Here is a 17,860-nt window from a genome sequence, read left to right as displayed (position 1 = left end):
TTAGTCTCACATGAGGTATCAGGCCACTTTGTTTTGTGTGAAATCAGTTACGATGACTGGGCAAAATATAAAGATACTGAAGCTCTGATGCACAACTCTGGGTGAAACAGCGGGCCGTGTCCTCTTGTACAGTGTTGCAGGTCTGTGTAATTTGCTCTTGTATAGTGTAGCTGGTCTGTGTGATTTGCTCTTGTACAGTATAGCTGGTCTGTGTGATTTGCTCTTGTTCAGTCTATATGGTCTCTGTTATTTGCTCTTGTACAGTGTAGCTGGTCTGTGTGATTTGCTCTTGTTCAGTGTAGCTGGTCTGTGTGATTTGCTCTTGTACACTGTAGCAGGTCTGTGTGATTTGCTCTTGTACACTGTAGCAGTTCTGTATGACATCCACCAATGACTGAGGTTCTTTACAGGCAGGGACATGCTTGACCCCAAAGACACTGCTGAGGTGAAATGACTCATAAGGAAGTTAAACAGTAACATGCTACCTGACAGTAAGACATGCAAACTGAAAGCTTGCTTTAACCTGATAAGCTGTCAAATATAATTTTAAAAATGAAGTTCCATGCACATGTGGGATCTAAATAGCTAATGGAAGTGCACAAGCCCTTATAAAAGTTTGCTAAAGTCTATCTACCCAGTGAATTTGCAGTTTTCCACATGTTTTTTCCACTTACCATAGTTTACCATCCTTTCACTTTAAAAAAATGCTTTACCATACACCTCTGGGCCTACAAATGTTTCCCTATGCTTTCCCTTGCTTTCACTGTTTTTTATTACAGTTCGCTATGCTTTTGTAACAACTAAGTGGGATGTATTTAAATGAGAAAGTGGGTTGTATTGGGCAACAGGAGATACAAGTGCTGTTGTCTCTTTAGCCCTTTGATCCAATCCAAGCATTCACTGAAATAGGCATTGTTTTTTTTTTTTTTTTTTTTTTTTTTTATAATGCACTAAACATCAGACAGTATTACAAAACTGCACTTGCGATCTGGATTTGCTTTAAGTGATACTTGATGAAGCCCCATGTTAAAATAACTGTATATATCAGCTGAGATATAAGAGGAGAGAGCCGTGGTTAGGCTTCGTTAGCTTGGTTACACATTAGTGCTGTAGAGTATGTATTGGGCCCTGACAGCTCAAGTTGCCAGGACCGACCCCCACCCCCCCCCCCCTTTTTTTCTTTGCAGTAATGTTAATAATTGTAAAGTTTCATTGATTGAAAAGTTCAATGTTGTTTTCTATCATTTACATGAATGTATGTGTAACAGGCAGTGTTGTGTCATAGTGTCCAGTCCCCTGTTGGTGGGATGGGATGAGGGTAAAGCTCTAAAGGAGCCTGGCTCTTCTCCATTGTGGTTCAGGTGCTCGCTTGTGGTGTGCGCCGGTGCGCAGGTTCACACCCAGCCTCCGCCCTGTTACACAGGCAGTCTTTGCACTTTTTCTATTCTAATGTTTGTTTCAATTTCACTGCTTGGAATATTGTTGTTGCACATGCAAATTATTGCATTGCACAAGGGAATACAAAGTGCTGTAGTTCCTCCCTCTTGGTAGCATTGCTGTGTGTCTTTTAATACATCGAATTGTCCCACAATCTACAGTTTGTTTCGTAATACAAGTATTTTATTAAAGTATGTTTCAATATTGTGTATTAGCAGATTCCAAATTATTTCCTTTAGAGACAGAATCCCGACCCCTTGCAGTTGAAACAGGTCATTTAATATCGATCTTATTTGCAAACTGGAGCCCCTCATTGAAACTCGTCCCTGAGCCTAGCTGTATGCACACTCAAGAACATGCTTTAAGAGGTAGATAATGTGATGAATCTCCTTCAGCAGCTGATGAGTAATAATGCTAAGATCAGCAGAGGACTCTCCACTACACAGCTTGCTCTTCAGCTGAATGGAAATAAGTTTCAAACTGTGAGCTCCCCCTTATAACCCCCACTCTATTTTACTTTACGATTCTGAACACTTGGATCTAATTGGTAAAAAGAATGAATGCTTAAAAAAATATGCCTTGTTTTCATATGGCTGAGGGATGGTAAGACTGTAATCCCATTTCATTGATGGCAAGCTGCTGCTGATGTGTGAAAACCAGTAACAATCTGATATACACTATAATCTAGGTATACTGTATATTTGTATAAAGGATTTTCCAGTGAATCAGTTCAAACCTGCCAATTTGTATCCATACTGTCTCCAGTGTTGGCATGCAGTTACAAAATAAAGAAAAAACAACAAACCAGTAAGATGTTGTGATGGGGTACACCCATCTCCAGATGTCCATTCAAGCATATTCTTTCCTACGCTGAACCAAATGAGCTCACATTCTCACTCAGCAACATCACTGTTTAGCTGTATTTTTCTATAGGGCTCACATGTTTTCAATTGATGCAGCTTAAAGATGTTTTCTTGAGCAGTTTTCATAAACAAGTATGCCAGTAACATACATCCCCTGCCACCGCTGTCACAGTATGATGAAAAGCTGACGACCATGACCATATATCGGCTATTTTGTTTTATAACATTCCTTATAAAACAACAACATTATAAAGCTGTATCATTTTAGGAGTCACCTGCAAATGGCAACTTCCCTTTTTGCTATGTTATTTTGGTAGTATCTTTCAGGCAATTTCCCTAAAAATGCAAATGACCTAATTAAAATTGATGTGGCAGGGTATATTTAATTATTTCCGTCAGTGTTCCAATTTGGCCTTGTGTGACTTAAACTGGGTTTAGGATTTTAGGTTGTGTTGAAGACCAATAAGTGCAGCCTACTTCACTTGGCCACCAAAAATAAATAAATAAAGTGAAGGAAATAAAACAAAAAAACAGACATATCATTACAGATACCAACATTTCATAAGCGACAACTTTGCACTATCCATGCATTGTTTGCTAAACTTTTTGACTGCACATATATTTATTTACATATTATACACCGAACATCAGTGACTATAGAAAGTCTATACCCCCTTTCAAAATTTTCACCTTTTGTTGCCTTATAGCCTGGAATTAAAATGCATGTCCATGTCCATGTGTACTCTCATCTACCTTACCTGCATGTTGGCCATGTGTCTTCCCAAAGCATACTTGTCTGTGCCTGTGATGATGCCTCTCCCATTCCCTGTCTGTCTTTCTCTCTGTAGTAGTGCTTGTAAGGATAACCAAGAACACTCCAGTCTGTGCTGAGCACTTTCCTTGGCACATGTGACTCAGCATCTTTATTCTGGTTACAACCCACCTGATAAGGGAACGAGCATTTCAATATAAAGTGGAGCAATCAAAAAAAGAAGCCAAGTTAGAAGTAACAATTATGTGAATGTTGGGCCCCAGTACCATTCCAATTGTGCCTATTTGCTTGATATTTGACAAGGCTGCCCCAATTGCTTCTCCTAACTTGGGCTGTTGTGTTTGATATCACCACTTTAAACAACTGTTGCGTTTTTCTAACTTGTTTTTTTACATTGACAATGGTTTTGTTATATATATATATATATATATATATATATATATATATATATATATATAATATAGCTCAGGTGTAACCAATCGCCTTGAAAATCACAAACCAAGTTAAGTGGCCTCCACTTGTGTTAAATTGTAGTGATTCACATGATTTCAGGATAAATTCAACAGTTCCTGTAGGTTCCCTCTGCTGGGTAGTGCATTTCAAAGCAAAGACTCAACCAACCGTGAGCACCAAGGCTCTTTCAAAAGAACTCTGCGACAAAGGGGATGGGTATAAAAAAATATCAAAGGCCTTGAATATCCCTTGGAGCACGGTCAAGATGATTATTAAGAAGTGGAAGGTGTTTGGCACCACCAAGACCCTCCCTAGATCAGGCCGTCCCTCCAAACTCGATGACCAAGCAATAAGGAGACTGATCAGAGAGGCTACCAAGAGGCCAATGGCAACTTTGCAAGAGCTACAGGCTTTTATGGCCAAGACTGGTCATGTAACTGTAACAAGTGTGCATGTGACAACAATATCCCAAGCACTCCACAAATTTGGCCTGTATGGTAGGGTGGCAAGAAGGAAGCCATTACTCAAGAAAGCCCACCTTGAATCCCATTTGAAGTATCCAAAAAAACACTCAGGATTCTGTAGCTATGTGGCAAAAAGTTTTGTGGTCTTACGAAACTAAACTTTTTGGCCTAAATGCAAAGTGTTATGTTTCAGCATGACAACGACCCAAAGCACACAGCCAAAGCTACACTAGAGTAGCTAAGGAACAAAAATGTAAATGTCCTTGAGTGGCCCAGTCAGAACCCCGACCTAAATCCCATCGAAAATTTGTGGAATGACTTGAAGATTGCTGTCCATCAACGCTCCAAGGAACTTGACAGAGCTTGGACAGTTTTGTAAAGAAGAATGGTCAAATATTGCCAAATCTAGGTGTGCAAAGTTGGTAGAGACCTATCCCAACAGACTCGCAGCTGTAATTGCTGCCAAAGGTGCTTCCACCAAGAAATAACTCAGGGGGGTGGAGACTTATCCAATTATGATTTTTCACTTTTGTATTTTTAATATATAATCTTAATAAAAACTTTTTTCTTTTAACTGTGTGGAGTATGGTGGGTAGATAAGTGTAAAAAAAAGTCTAATTTAAATGCATGAAACTCTGAGGCACTGACACAACAAAATGTGAAAAAAGTTCAAGGGGGTGTAGACTTTCTATAGGCACTGTATATAATATATACAAGGTTTCCTGCAGATGGGTAGCTTCAGCAATTCTGATCCTTATGGTAGTCTATGAACTGAGCTAAAGTCCAGTGCTTTAGGCTAATAATATATGTTTCTTTCAAAACTGCATGTTTGAGGCTTACATAGTTAATGAAAATGCTAAATAGATGTATGAAATTATTTTGTTCACTACAATTACTATAGATGAATTAGAAGAAGAAGACATCAAAACTTACATGACCATTCTGTGAAGCCAGTGCCAAAGTAAAGGCAAATATTCATAGGTGAACAGAACGATTGTAACAGTATACAATGTGCAAGAATCAACTGCAGTGAAATAGTCCTGAGTACTGAAGGGGGGTTGAAGGCATCCTTACTATAGAGGAGTCGAACGGTTTGATTTGAGAATTGGGACTTATGTACCCTACAGCACTGCACTGTACTATACATATCAGAGATCGAGGGGTGGTGACAACAGAGCACTGCTTCATAGAATCACTGCTTAACTGAATCAGCTCCATATTGTACAACTCAAACATACCACTGATTGAATCTGATGCTTGAACAAAGTAAAGTCTCCACACTTCTGTCTTAAGAGGTTTTCACTGGTGTGTCTTCACCTATACTTCTGTACTGCAGTACGTGTAAATAATCATATGATTCCTCTACAGTTAATACGCAGAGAGGTGTATCCCTGTGGCAGAGTGTCCCGCCTCTTTATGTTTATTAGTGTTTTATTTTGTATGTAGTGTGTTACTGTTAGTGTTTATGTATAAAATACACTAGGATATAAATATTTTGCATTTGGGCACAAGGGTTGCACAGCACTTCACATGCAGGTAAAATGTAATATGTGAGCACGGGAAATTGCACTTCATTATTTCATGTGCAGTTGTACCAAGACTCCAATTGAATGATTGATTAGCAATCGAGTCTCGGTACAACTGCATAAAAGCAGCATGTTTTCACTCACTGGGGGTTGTATGTTCATGAGTGGAGAACGGGTGAGAGAGAAGGAGACATCTCAATAACAATTGCTATTTCGTGCTGGAAGCTCCAGCGTGGTACTTTTTCTGTTCGTCCACGTCTGTTTTGTCTGTCTGTTTGTTTGGCCAACGCGTCCTTTATTTTCAAGTGCTGTGTGATTTGTTTCACTCTTTTTGTTTGTATTATTATTTAATAAATAAACTGACCACCATAGCATCTCAGTTTTCATCCGCCAGTCCTTGTTGTGGAGTGTGTTTCTGGTCTGACGTCACCCCAGCAAAGCCATCTTGCTCACAGTTGGTGTCCAGAAGTGGGATTACAGCACCTCCAAGTGTCAGACCAGGAATACAGCAGATTAACTTTTTTATTTCTTCGCAACATAAGGAGATTTTTTGGTTTTGAAAAAAAAATATGGGCAGAAGCGGCCGGAGGGAGCAGCCAGCGCATCAGCAGCAGCACAGGGCCAGTCACAAGTCCTGTGCTGTCTTTTCCACTCCGGACGTCTGCCTCACCTGCCTGAAGGGTGATGAGTGGTGTTTTGGTGTTGGCGAGGTCAGGCATGTAGCACCTGAACAACCCCCTTTATGGCAGGAGAGGGAGGAGCCTGAGAATCCAGCGTCGGTGGAAGAAACCCCGCTCACTCGAGGGCCAACATCCAGGGGGGATCTGGGACTGGCTAACGGGCCCTGAAGGGTGGATGGTAAGGGACCTCCCAGAGGCGATTAACCTGCTGTGGGCCAGAGATGGGGAGTGTTGGGAGACTTGGGAACAGCAACACCACCCAGTGTCCCTCCCAGACATCACAGCCATAGTGCTCAATTACCTGACTGCAGATATAGGAGGGGTCCCACCATCTCTGGTCCCACCAGAGGGAGAGGAGCCATCGCTGCCATCTCCAGTGCATGAGGGAGAAGCCCCGCTATCTCCAGCGCCAAAGGGAGAGGAGCCATCGCTGCCATCTCTAGTGCAAGAAGGAGAAGCCCCACTATCTCCAATGCTAGAGGGGGAGGAGCCATCGCTGCCATCCTCAGTGCAAGAGGGAGAATCCCCGCTGTCTCCAGTGCCATAGGGAGAGGAGCCATCGCTGCCATCTCCAGCACCAACAGGAGAGGAGCCATCGCTGCCGTCTCCAGCACCAAAGGGAGAGGAGCCGTCACTGCTGTCTCCAGCACCAAAGGGAGAGGAGCCATCGCTGCCATCTCCAGCACCAACGGGAAAGGAGCCATCGCTGCCGTCTCCGGCACCAAAGGGAGAGAAGCTGTCACTGCTGTCTCCAGCACCAAAGGGAGAGGAGCCATCGCTGCCATCTCCAGCATCAGAGGGAGAGGAGCCATCATTGCCGGGCAGGAAGACGAACGTCCACAGCCCAAGATTGAGGATGAAGAGTGTCTGCAGCCCACAAAGGGAAGCTCCCAGGTCCACAGCCCAAGACTATCTCTAATGCTAGAGGGGGAGGAGCCATCGCTGCCATCCCCAGTGCAAGAGGGAGAAGCCCCGCTGTCTCCAGTACTAGAGGGAGAGGAGCCCTAGTACACCATTGGTTACCACACTCCATTCTGAGGTTTTTGCCTTTAATCCCTACTGCGTTCAGTTTGAGAATTAATCTTTTGTGCGGGACTTTGTCAAAAGCTTTCTGGAAATCTAAATAAACCATGTCATATGCTTTGCAATTATCCATTATCGATGTTGCATCCTCAAAAAAATCAAGCAAGTTAGTTAGACACGATCTCCCTTTCCTAAAACCATGTTGACTGTCTCCCAGGACCCTGTTACCATATAGGTAATTTTCCATTTTGGATCTTATTATAGTTTCCATAAGTTTGCATATAATAGAAGTCAGGCTTACCGGTCTGTAGTTACCTGGTTCAGTTTTGTTTCCCTTTTTGTGGATCGGTATTACGTTTGCAATTTTCCAGTCTGTCGGTACCACCCCTGTGTCAAGAGACTGCTGCATGATCTTGGTTAGCTGTTTGTAAATTACTTCTTTCATTTCTTTGAGTACTACTGGGAGGATCTCATCCGGCCCAGGGGATTTGTTTATTTTAAGAGCTGCTAGTCCCTTTAACACTTCTGCCTCAGTTATGCTAAAGTTTTTTAAAACTGGATAGGAACTAGATGACATGTGGGGCATGTTGTCAGTATCTTCCTTTGTAAAAACTTGTGAAAAGTAATCATTTAATATATTTACTATTTTTTTTCTTCATCTACGATTTTGCCATTTGTATCTCTTAAACATTTAATCTCCTCTTTGAATGTTCGCTTGCTGTTGTAATATTGGAAAAACATTTTGGAATTGGTTTTAGCTCCCTTAGCAATGTTCATTTCTATTTCTCTCTTGGCCTTTCTAACTTCCTTTTTTACTTGCGTTTGCAGTTCTGTGTACTCTTTCTGCGTACTTTCTTTTTGGTCCTTTTTTAATGCTCTGTAAAGTGCCTTTTTTGTATGTAGTGTGTTAATGTTGGTGTTTATGTATAAAATACATGGGGGATATAAATATGGATTACGAGCATGAGTGTTTAAAATGTATATTTTGTATGGAGGCGTGATTATTGCAGAGCACTTCATGTGCAGGTAAAATGTAATATGTGAGCATGGGAAATTGCACTTCATTATTTCACGTGCAGTTGTACCGAGACTCCAATTGAAAGATTGATTAGCAATCAAGTCTCAGTACAGCTGCATAAAAGCAGCATATTTTCAGTCACTCGGGGTTGTGTGTTCGTGAGTGGAGAATGGGTGAGAGAGAAGGATACATCTCAGTAACAATTGCTATTTTGTGCTGTACCATAGGGCTGGTTATTGTAGGGCATTGAAACTTCACAATGCAATATCATAGGGCTGGATAGTGTAGTGCATTGTACTCCAAAGGGCTGTTTGCATAGCAGAGGTGTTTGTGGTTGAGTAGGGTTGTCAAAGTCGTTTCGTTTGGCGGGCCTGATCTGATACCCTGGCACTTGGTGCGGACCAAAAATACAAAGATGAACTCAAAACACAAAACCTTTGCATGAGCAACACAAATTGTCATGTTGGTATGATTGCTGTCAATTGCAGACCACGTTGGTGAGACAGCATTGCGTCCGTTGGTTCGAGAAGACGACACCAGTGATACCAGAACAAGGTTCTGTAGTGACAAGTGTCATTGTGTCTTTATCCTTGAAGAGAAAAGTGGAACAAGAGTGCTGTGTGTTTCAAGAGAATTGGGGAATTTCGTATTTCTTTGAGGGCATGAATGGAAAGCCAATGTGCTTTATTTGTAAGCAACATGTGTCTGTTGTGAAATAATACTACATTAAAAGAGACTATGAAGCAAACCATGGCAAGAAATATGATACATATACAAGAACGGTACGTGAAGATAAATACTCTAAATTAGCTCAACAACTGAAAAAGCAGTAATTCATGTTTACTAATGCTTGTAGCATAAGTGATGCTGCTGTTAAGGCAAGCCATGTGATTGCTCACAAAATAGCTGTTTCTTCAAAACCATTTTCTGATGTTCTGAGTTTTTGAAGAAATGCTGCTGAAATAGTATCTTGAGAAGCAGCAATCGTTCTCCGTCATGAATATCAACAAATCAAAATGTTATTCTCAACTTAACTCGATCCTCAAGATATCATCAGCCCAGTTATTTGATCCAGATGTTGATGCACTGGTTCAAGCAAAGGTTCCAGGTATCAGAAGCAGCAGTAGCAGTCACTAATGCTCTTTGCCTTTATCTTTTTGCTGAGTGCTAAATAAAAAAATTGATCAGTATCTATTTATGTTTTGCAATTTTGTTTTTGTTGTGCTGGGACGAACATGAATTTTCATGTTTGGATATTCATTCAAGATTTAGATATTTGTTCGTTTTAAAAACATTACCAAGGCCATTATATGTAGCACTATATTAAAGTTGAAAACTATTCCAGAATTAAGAAGGGCCTTACTTTACCCTTGTGAATTAACTACAAAACAAGGAAAACAATACAGTAGTTAAATCGTGTGTGTATTTCAAGTAAAACCCTTTTTTTTTTTTTTTTAATAATCACTGCCCTTGTTGTGTCTTGGCAATAAACAAAGCGGTCATAGATGTGTTTTTATAAAGTAATAACGTTGTTTTTTTTAACTTGAATAAACACTTCAAATAAAACACACGTTAAAAAGATGGCGTTGTACAATATAAACAACATTTACTCACTGTTTTTAGGATTGCTAGGATTGCACAATGAAAGAAAATTAAAATATTGATTAATATATAAGTTTTGCAAGTATGACCTGTATCATAATATTGCAGACAGAAATGGACCCCGAGTGGCGGTAAAAATCCAAGCGTGCAAGTTGTATCTTCCAAAATAGAAAGCTATTTTATTTAGCAAATAGAGTGAACAGCAACACTCGGGCTGATCTTAGCTGACAGTCAGAGCGCACCAGGAGAACGCCCCCCCCCCCCCCCCCCCCCCTCCCACTGCTCCATGCTTGTGGACACGTCCACAACTCGCAGCAGCAGCAGTGAGGGAGAGTGAGCAGCGGCTCCAGCAGAATAAATCTCGCTGCTGGCCTCCGCGACAAGATTATTGCTCTGTGGGCCAGATCTGTCCCGCAGGCCGTATGTTTGACACCCCTGGGTTAGAGAGATTTCCTTGTAAATGAAAACCCAGACATCTTGTTATAAACTTGTTGTGAAGCTCTATAATTATAAGAGCCTGTTGAGAACTCTCTCACTCCAACTTTAATGTAATTAGTGTACTTTAATGTACTTTTTGAAGCAAACATGTATTATTTAGAGGTTTGAGTCTGCACATAGATCACAGTGACTTTCCCTGTAGAAAGGGGTTCAGACTTCTGTCAGAATATCAAATTGCTTTTCCAGTATTCCTGGGTCAGGATTTAGTGAAAATAAAGCAGCTGCTATAAAGATGTGCATCTCAGAATTCCTGGCACACACTGTGCTGCTCACATTTCAAAATGCACTGGGGTAGGGAACACTGCCACAGCTTCTCTGAATCCCTGTCACACAATGTGCTGCTCACATTTTAAAATGCACTGGGGTAGGGCACGCTGCTACAGCTTCTCAGAATCCCTGGCACACGCTGTGCTGCTCACATTTTAAAATGGATCAGGTAGACAGATGTTTAGAAACAGAGAGACGAGAAATAAAAACAGTAACTACAGACGCGATAACTTACTGGAATTAATATTCTGCCTTTCCTTGATACACTGAAAATGACTACTCCAACCGTAACACTCGACAGAGATACATTTAGAAATAATGGAATAGAAATATTAAATGACAAATTGTGGCAAAGTAGCTGCAGATTGTGTACAGCTGATAGGTGATGCAGTGCAGGAAATCACAGGCAGGAAACTGTCATCCAGTTAGAACTACTTTATTTTTGTAATTCCCAGTCTGGTAACCAAAACAATAAACCTCCTGCAATACACACCTTTGCGTAAAGCATGGAGTGTATTTACATGAACTATTCTGCACAACCAAAATAATAACTTGGTATTTATCCGCCCCACAATAATACAAGACACAGTCACCAGTGTGTGCTGTAGTTCTCATAGTGGGTGATAATTTAGTAAAGACAGTGAGTGAAAAGTGCAGTGATGATCCGGTTTAGTGCTGGCCCAAGATGACAGCCCCGGATATGTGCTTAGACGTCTAGTGATATACAAACACAGACAGTTACTTAAACAGACACGAACAAGTAAACAAAACACTCACGAATATTTTAAGTATGCTTTTTTCTGCATCTCACACAGTCCTTCCAGTTTATAACCACAAACCCAAGCAAAAGAAAAGATTAGCGTTTCTCTGGCCCCTTTTAAGCTATCCCGCATGACCCCTTGGTAAACGATTCCAGCTGCGTCTATTGCTTGCAGCTGCTACCTCGTTTACCTTCCAGATCAGTACGTTCCTGCCACAAAGTCTCGCTTCCATCCAGGTTGACCGACTTCCTGACCTTGGAAACAAACTGTCAGACACTTCTCCTTTTGCTATTTAGCATCCTGACAGGTCGAGAGGGAGATTTACAACCAGAAATTGTATTTCTGTCACATGAATGTGTCTCAAAGTCTCTTTCTGTGTTATTGACCCCCCAGCTGCTAGGAGGAGGTGCATTGCATTGTGTTGAGGGGTACAGTCTTTTGAAGATAAAGGGGTAATAAATCCTGCACTAATAAATGGCATTCAATCAATACAATATTTGTGCATCTCTGTCCTTAGTCATTAAGATGTGTTGTATATATTTTAAGCATGGGGATCTATTCAGAGGTTCCAATCTCTTGTGAGCATCAGGGGTCTTAAGCAACAACCCTTATAAAAGTTTACCACAGTTAACTTGCGCAGTCATTTTTCCTGTATGCTTTTCCCATGGTTGTACTATGCATTCACTGTAGTTTACAATAACTTGCCATTTTTTCTGTTATTCTTTTTGATACCATGTAAATGACAAGGGCTTTAACATGCTTACCTATGCTTTCACTATGCTTTATTACATTTTGCTATGCTTTTACTATAGAAACTTATAAGAATGGCTAGTCGTTCTGCATTTGTTCATCATTATTTGTCTATAAAATAAAAACGATCAACAGAAAAACAATAAGGAGCCTGTGAGTTTGTTGTTTTACTAATGAGGGTTGTGAATTATTTTTACACCTTTAAATGTAGTGGTTGGTCTTTGCTGTGGCAGTCCATTATTCCTTACTGGTGAATTAGAGGAAACAGATGAGTCAGAGCTGAGCAGGATCTTGATGTAATTGGAATGAAAACATGCTGGGGGTGGAAGGGAATAGGGAAATGTCATCCTGTGTAGGCTGTGATAAAAAATAACTAATACAATGTCTACAGTGAATGTCCTATATCAGAGAATTCATTTTGCTGTAGAACGCACTGCTTACAGTAGAGTGGGTTAAAATGTCGGTGCCAATGTGTTAACTCACTGGTTGGTGCCTCACATGTACAAAACACTGTGATGGTTTGAATTTAGTTCCCAGTAGACATTTGTGTATCCAAACACATTCAGCACACATGTTTGTGAAACTCTCTGGGCTAAATGATAATAAGCCCACTAGACTGAATTCATGAGTTAAAATTGTAATTACGGGCAAACTCTGCCCAATGTAAAGAAACCGATACTCTCACACAGCTTTCTTAAGCATATGCAAGAAATGAACGGCATTGCAAAGTTAGAGGAAACCGCAGGCTGTGCATTCCATCATAAGAACATAAAAACATTTACAAACAAGTGGAGGCCAGGCCATTCAGCCCATCGGTGCTTGTCAAGTTCCTAGTTGCTGATTGATTTAAAACTTTATTAAATTGGGTCTTAAAGGATGCAAATTATTCTGCATCAACAACATGACTTCTGTAGGTAACCCCTCAGTCCATACCCTCACCTCTCAGTCCATACCCTCACCTCTCAGTCCATACCCTCACCCCTCAGTCCATACCCTCACCGCTCAGTCCATACCCTCACCGCTCAGTCCATACCCTCACCGCTCAGTCCATACCCTCACCGCTCAGTCAGTCCATACCCTCACCGCTCAGTCCATACCCTCACCGCTCAGTCCATACCCTCACCGCTCAGTCCATACCCTCACCGCTCAGTCCATACCCTCACCGCTCAGTCCATACCCTCACCGCTCAGTCCATACCCTCACCGCTCAGTCCATACCCTCACCGTTCAGTCCGCTCAGTCCATACCCTCACCGCTCAGTCCATACCCTCACCACTCAGTCCATATCCTCACCGCTCATTCCATACCCTCACTGCTCAATCCATACCCTCACCGCTCAGTCCATACCCTCACCGCTCAGTCCATACCCTCACCGCTCAGTCCATACCACTCAGTCCATACCCTAGTCATTCTTATTCACAAGCATTAATGGTCTGAGTGGGGTAACAGACAACAAAACCAATCATTCTTATTCACAAGCATTACAGTAATGGGCCAAATTACTTTTTTGTAGCTCTTGGTTTGCTCTTAAGCTCCAGCTATAGTCCTGTGAAGACATTAGCATTCTCTTCTACCTTTACATCACCATTGACATGCGTTAGAAGTTCTGAATAAACCACCCCTGTGCAAATATTAGGTAAAATGGTTACATCACTGGAACCTGATTGACTGAGCACTGGAAGGCTATATCTTGGGAACCAGGTGTCAGTGTACATGGGCAGATTTTATACCACACATGTAGTTTTTCATGGTAATGACTGACACCTCAGGGGTGAGGCAATGCCCCTGATTGATTGTGTTTGTGTAACATGCTTCCTCTCCACTTAGCATTCAGGTGTGAGGCAATGCCCCTGATTGGTTGTATTGAGATAACATGCCTCCGCTCCTCTTAGAGAGCATTCAGGGGTGAGGCAATGCCCCTGATCGGTTATATTGAGGTAACATGCTTCCTCTCCTCTTAAAGAGCATTCAGGGGTGAGGCAATGCCCCTGATCTGTTGTATTGAGGTAACATGCTTCCTCTCCTCTTAGAGAGCATTCAGGGGTGAGGCAATGCCCCTGATCGGTTGTATTGAGGTAACATGCTTCCTCTTCTCTTAGAGAACATTCAGGGGTGAGGCAATGCCCCTGATCGGTTGTATTGAGGCAACATGCTTCCTCTCCTCTTAGAGAGCATTCAGGGGTGAGGCAATGCCCCTGATCGGTTGTATTGAGGTAACATGCTTCCTCTCCTCTTAGAGAGCATTCAGGGGTGAGGCAATGCCCCTGATCGGTTGTATTGAGGTAACATGCTTCCTCTTCTCTTAGAGAACATTCAGGGGTGAGGCAATGCCCCTGATCTGTTGTATTGAGGTAACATGCTTCCTCTAGTCTTAATAGAGTCTTCAGGGGTGAGGCAATGCCCCTGATCTTTCGGTTGTATTGAGGTAACATGCTTCCTCTCCTCTTATAGAGAGCATTCAGGGGTGAGGCAATGCCCCTGATCCGTATCCTGACTATTTCCCTCCAGAGGTAAAATCATGCTTCAAACGGTCTCCAATAATTGGAAGAGGATTCAGGGGTGAGGCAATGCCCCTGGGGCATCTAATTGACATTCAGGACACTCCGATACATACTTCCTCACCTCCATAAACCCCAGGCCAAAAAAAAACGGGCCAGAATTCGTTCCTGAGTCAATTCAGTTCCCAAATGACCTGAAAATGGAATGTCATGCGCCAATCTCATGACTTCTGACTCTCCTCTTAAAGGCCTAGGAACCAATAACTGTTTTACGAGCTGTCCCGTCCCGGGAGCCCGGGTTATTCTATATAATAAGTGCCCAGATACAGAAAAATGCGGAAATACCACCGGTTGTCCTTCCTGCATATCCTTCCCCTCGATATATCTAACCCGTTTCCAAGCATACTGTAACGTGGGATCATTTTGTTGTTCATATCCCAAGTCAATATCTCGGTCCCAATGGTTAGGTACACAGAGAGGAGTGTCTTTTATTACATGACCTTCCACCTCAGTAACCTCGCAGCCCCGGTTACACTGAATACCTACTCCCTTTCCTTGCCGTTTAAGCGATTGGTTTACTTTTGTGTCAGACCCCTCCCCTTGTCGTCTCAGAGTTCCCTCATATTTTTCCACCCGACGCTCTCTTTTTGTTTTTCTTGGGCGGATTTTAGGGTTAAACAGGTCGGATTGCAACGGAAAAATCTCGCCAATTGTTTTCTCCTGTTGCTTTAATTGTCCCGGTAGAAACTAAGACCATTTCCCGACCTAAAATACGATCAAAAAACGGCCAGTCTCTTCCCAGGAGAACAGGGTATGGTAAACATTGCGCTACAGCCACTTTAACGCAAGCTGAATAATCACCTACAATAAGTCTAACTTTAGTGGTGGGATAAACCCGAGTTTCTCCATGAATACAGGAGATAGCCACTTTACCCTGTGGCTCCCAGGCTACCCCATCCAAGAGAGCTTGCCGAATCAATGTTTGTGCACACCCAGAGTCCGCAAATGCGTAAGTACTCTTTCCCCCGACCTGTACTCTTAACTGATAAGGGCCCTCCCGACATTCCCCAGTGTTCCTACCTGTTACTGCTGACCAGGATCTTGTCGCCAGGTCCACCTTTATTACTGGACAATTCCTGGCAATGTGTCCAGGCTCATTACATTGGTAGCACACTTGGTTAGGAGGCATCAACGGAGTTAATCTGTCCTGCGAGTCCGCGACCGGCAGGTTAGGGGTCTCTCGCCCAGGATGGGGCTAACCTCGACCTCCATGGTCTGAAGGTCTGGTTACCCCCTCTGGGCTTCATTGGTTGGTTGGTCCGAGTTAGTTTAGGGGCAGGAGTGGGGTCTGACCCGGCACCTTCGTTTGCGTCTTCGTAGGCCTCCGCCAGGAGGATGGCATCCTCGAGAGTGGTAGGTCGATTCCTCTTAATCCACTCTCGATTCCCTGGCGGTAGTATAGACGCGAACTGTTCTATAACTATTTTCTGCACCAGTTCTTGGGGTGTATGTTCTTCTGGCCGCAGCCACCGGGTGCACTGATCTAAAAGATATTGTCCCGCAACATTCAAATCATTTACAATAAACACATGCACATGAAAGGGATTTTAAGTACATATTTTTGTATATTTACAGTATGAAGAGAGGTACCTTACAAGCCAAGGCCCTTGACTAGATTTTGAATCAGCTCTGCCCAGCTCGATACGCTGCCTGAGCTTCCCCTGTCAGGCAGGGTGCCAATTTCATGGCCCAGTGTTCCCTAGGCCACTCTGCAGCCTCTGCCACTCTCCAGTATTTGAAGGCTGCTGTGACAATCATATAAAATTTTACACAAAACTATAATACCCCAGTGTCTGCTTGCCACAGTGCTCACATTGTGCAATCTGCTTTACTGCCCAGTTTGTTTACAGTCCCCAATGCTATTTTAGACCATTCTGTGTAAATAGACATGCAGGATTCGATGCTTATTTTTGGTCCTGTGGGATCCCGTGTTGATCTTGTTGGGTAGCTGTAATGTATTGTATTTTGTCTTTTTCAACATTCTTCAAGTTAAACACAAGTGTCTGGACTAGTTCTCTGATGAAGGCACTAGTCGAAAGGTTTGTTTGTTCTACTTCTCACAAATAAAGGGAAGTACTTGGAGTGTTGTGTTTCTGAGCAGCTTTCAGCAATGTTCTCATTGGATTCTAGCATTTTCTGAGAAACTGGTCCACAAGTCAGACATCACAGTTGGTGCCGCCCCTCAAAAGATGACTTTTGCCATGGTCACGAGATCTTGGTAAGGGAAGTCCCGAGTTGGTTTGATGCCATCTACTGTCGGGAGGCTGAATCACAGACCGAAAACCCTTTGACTCATCACAGCATCATTATTATTATTATTATTATTATTATTATTATTATTATTATTATTGATTGTGTGATTGAACTGCTTTGCTTCTGTTGTCGTTGTACTCAATGGTGTTTCAGCGCTTGTTAATAGCTACATTAAACATCTCTGATAGCTGTTTTCCTGTTTGCTTGTTTCAGCTGTCCCCTTTCCCTTAAGCCATCGTCTCACAATGAAGGAGGTGTTTGACTGTGAGGGCAAGCCACGGGTCGATCTCTTGAAGGCTCATCTCACGAAGGAGGGTCGGGTGGAGGAAACTGCAGCCTTGAGAATAATTAATGAAGGAGCCGCCATCCTCCGCCTAGAAAAGACCATGCTCGACATCGAGGCTCCCGTCACAGGTAGAGGTCCTGAGTGACTGTTTCAACCTGTGAACCACTACCATTCACCAGGCTGCCCCTATTAAATGTGTAAACATCTTAGTTTATTACAAAGAGTCCTTTAACCTTTTAGGGACAAGGGGCATGTGTGTATCACAAAAACAATGCTAACTTTCTTATTTTTGCAACGAGGTACAAAACAGTGTATTTTAAGAAGAAATGGTCTGAACAGCTTCTCAATTCCTTGTTTACCTCAAGGTGTTAAAAATGTAGGTTCTGTATCCATATAATCCCTGAGGTACTACAATCGAATTCTGCTCTCAGAATGTTTGACTTTGTCTTTCTAATAAGCATCCTTATTAAAAAGCTTTCTTCATACTATATACTTTAGTACTTATAGAATTTCTTTACTAATTGCATGGCCTTGAGTTGAGAACTGTAAATCTCTTTCTAGTCAATGGTTTTATGATGTATTCACACCAGTGCCCATGAAACAATTAATGCTGGTGTGCGTACTGGCTCCAAACTTCCCCCTTAGTTAAT

General features: G+C 42.3%; 1 protein-coding gene across 1 annotated transcript in view; it reads left to right on the top strand.

Moving 5' to 3' along the window:
* Positions 1 to 17,860, top strand: part of LOC121297616 (serine/threonine-protein phosphatase 2B catalytic subunit alpha isoform-like) — a 216,447-nt gene that overhangs the window by 42,784 nt on the left and 155,803 nt on the right. The window contains exon 2 of the mRNA XM_041224059.1: positions 17,138 to 17,338. Coding sequence (XP_041079993.1) covers positions 17,138 to 17,338 — 201 coding nt within the window. The remainder of the gene's footprint in view (positions 1 to 17,137; positions 17,339 to 17,860) is intronic.

The sequence above is a fragment of the Polyodon spathula genome, chromosome 22, assembly GCF_017654505.1.
Source record: "Polyodon spathula isolate WHYD16114869_AA chromosome 22, ASM1765450v1, whole genome shotgun sequence".
Classification (NCBI taxonomy): Eukaryota; Metazoa; Chordata; class Actinopteri; order Acipenseriformes; family Polyodontidae; genus Polyodon; species Polyodon spathula.
This window is presented reverse-complemented; position numbering and strand designations above follow the sequence as displayed.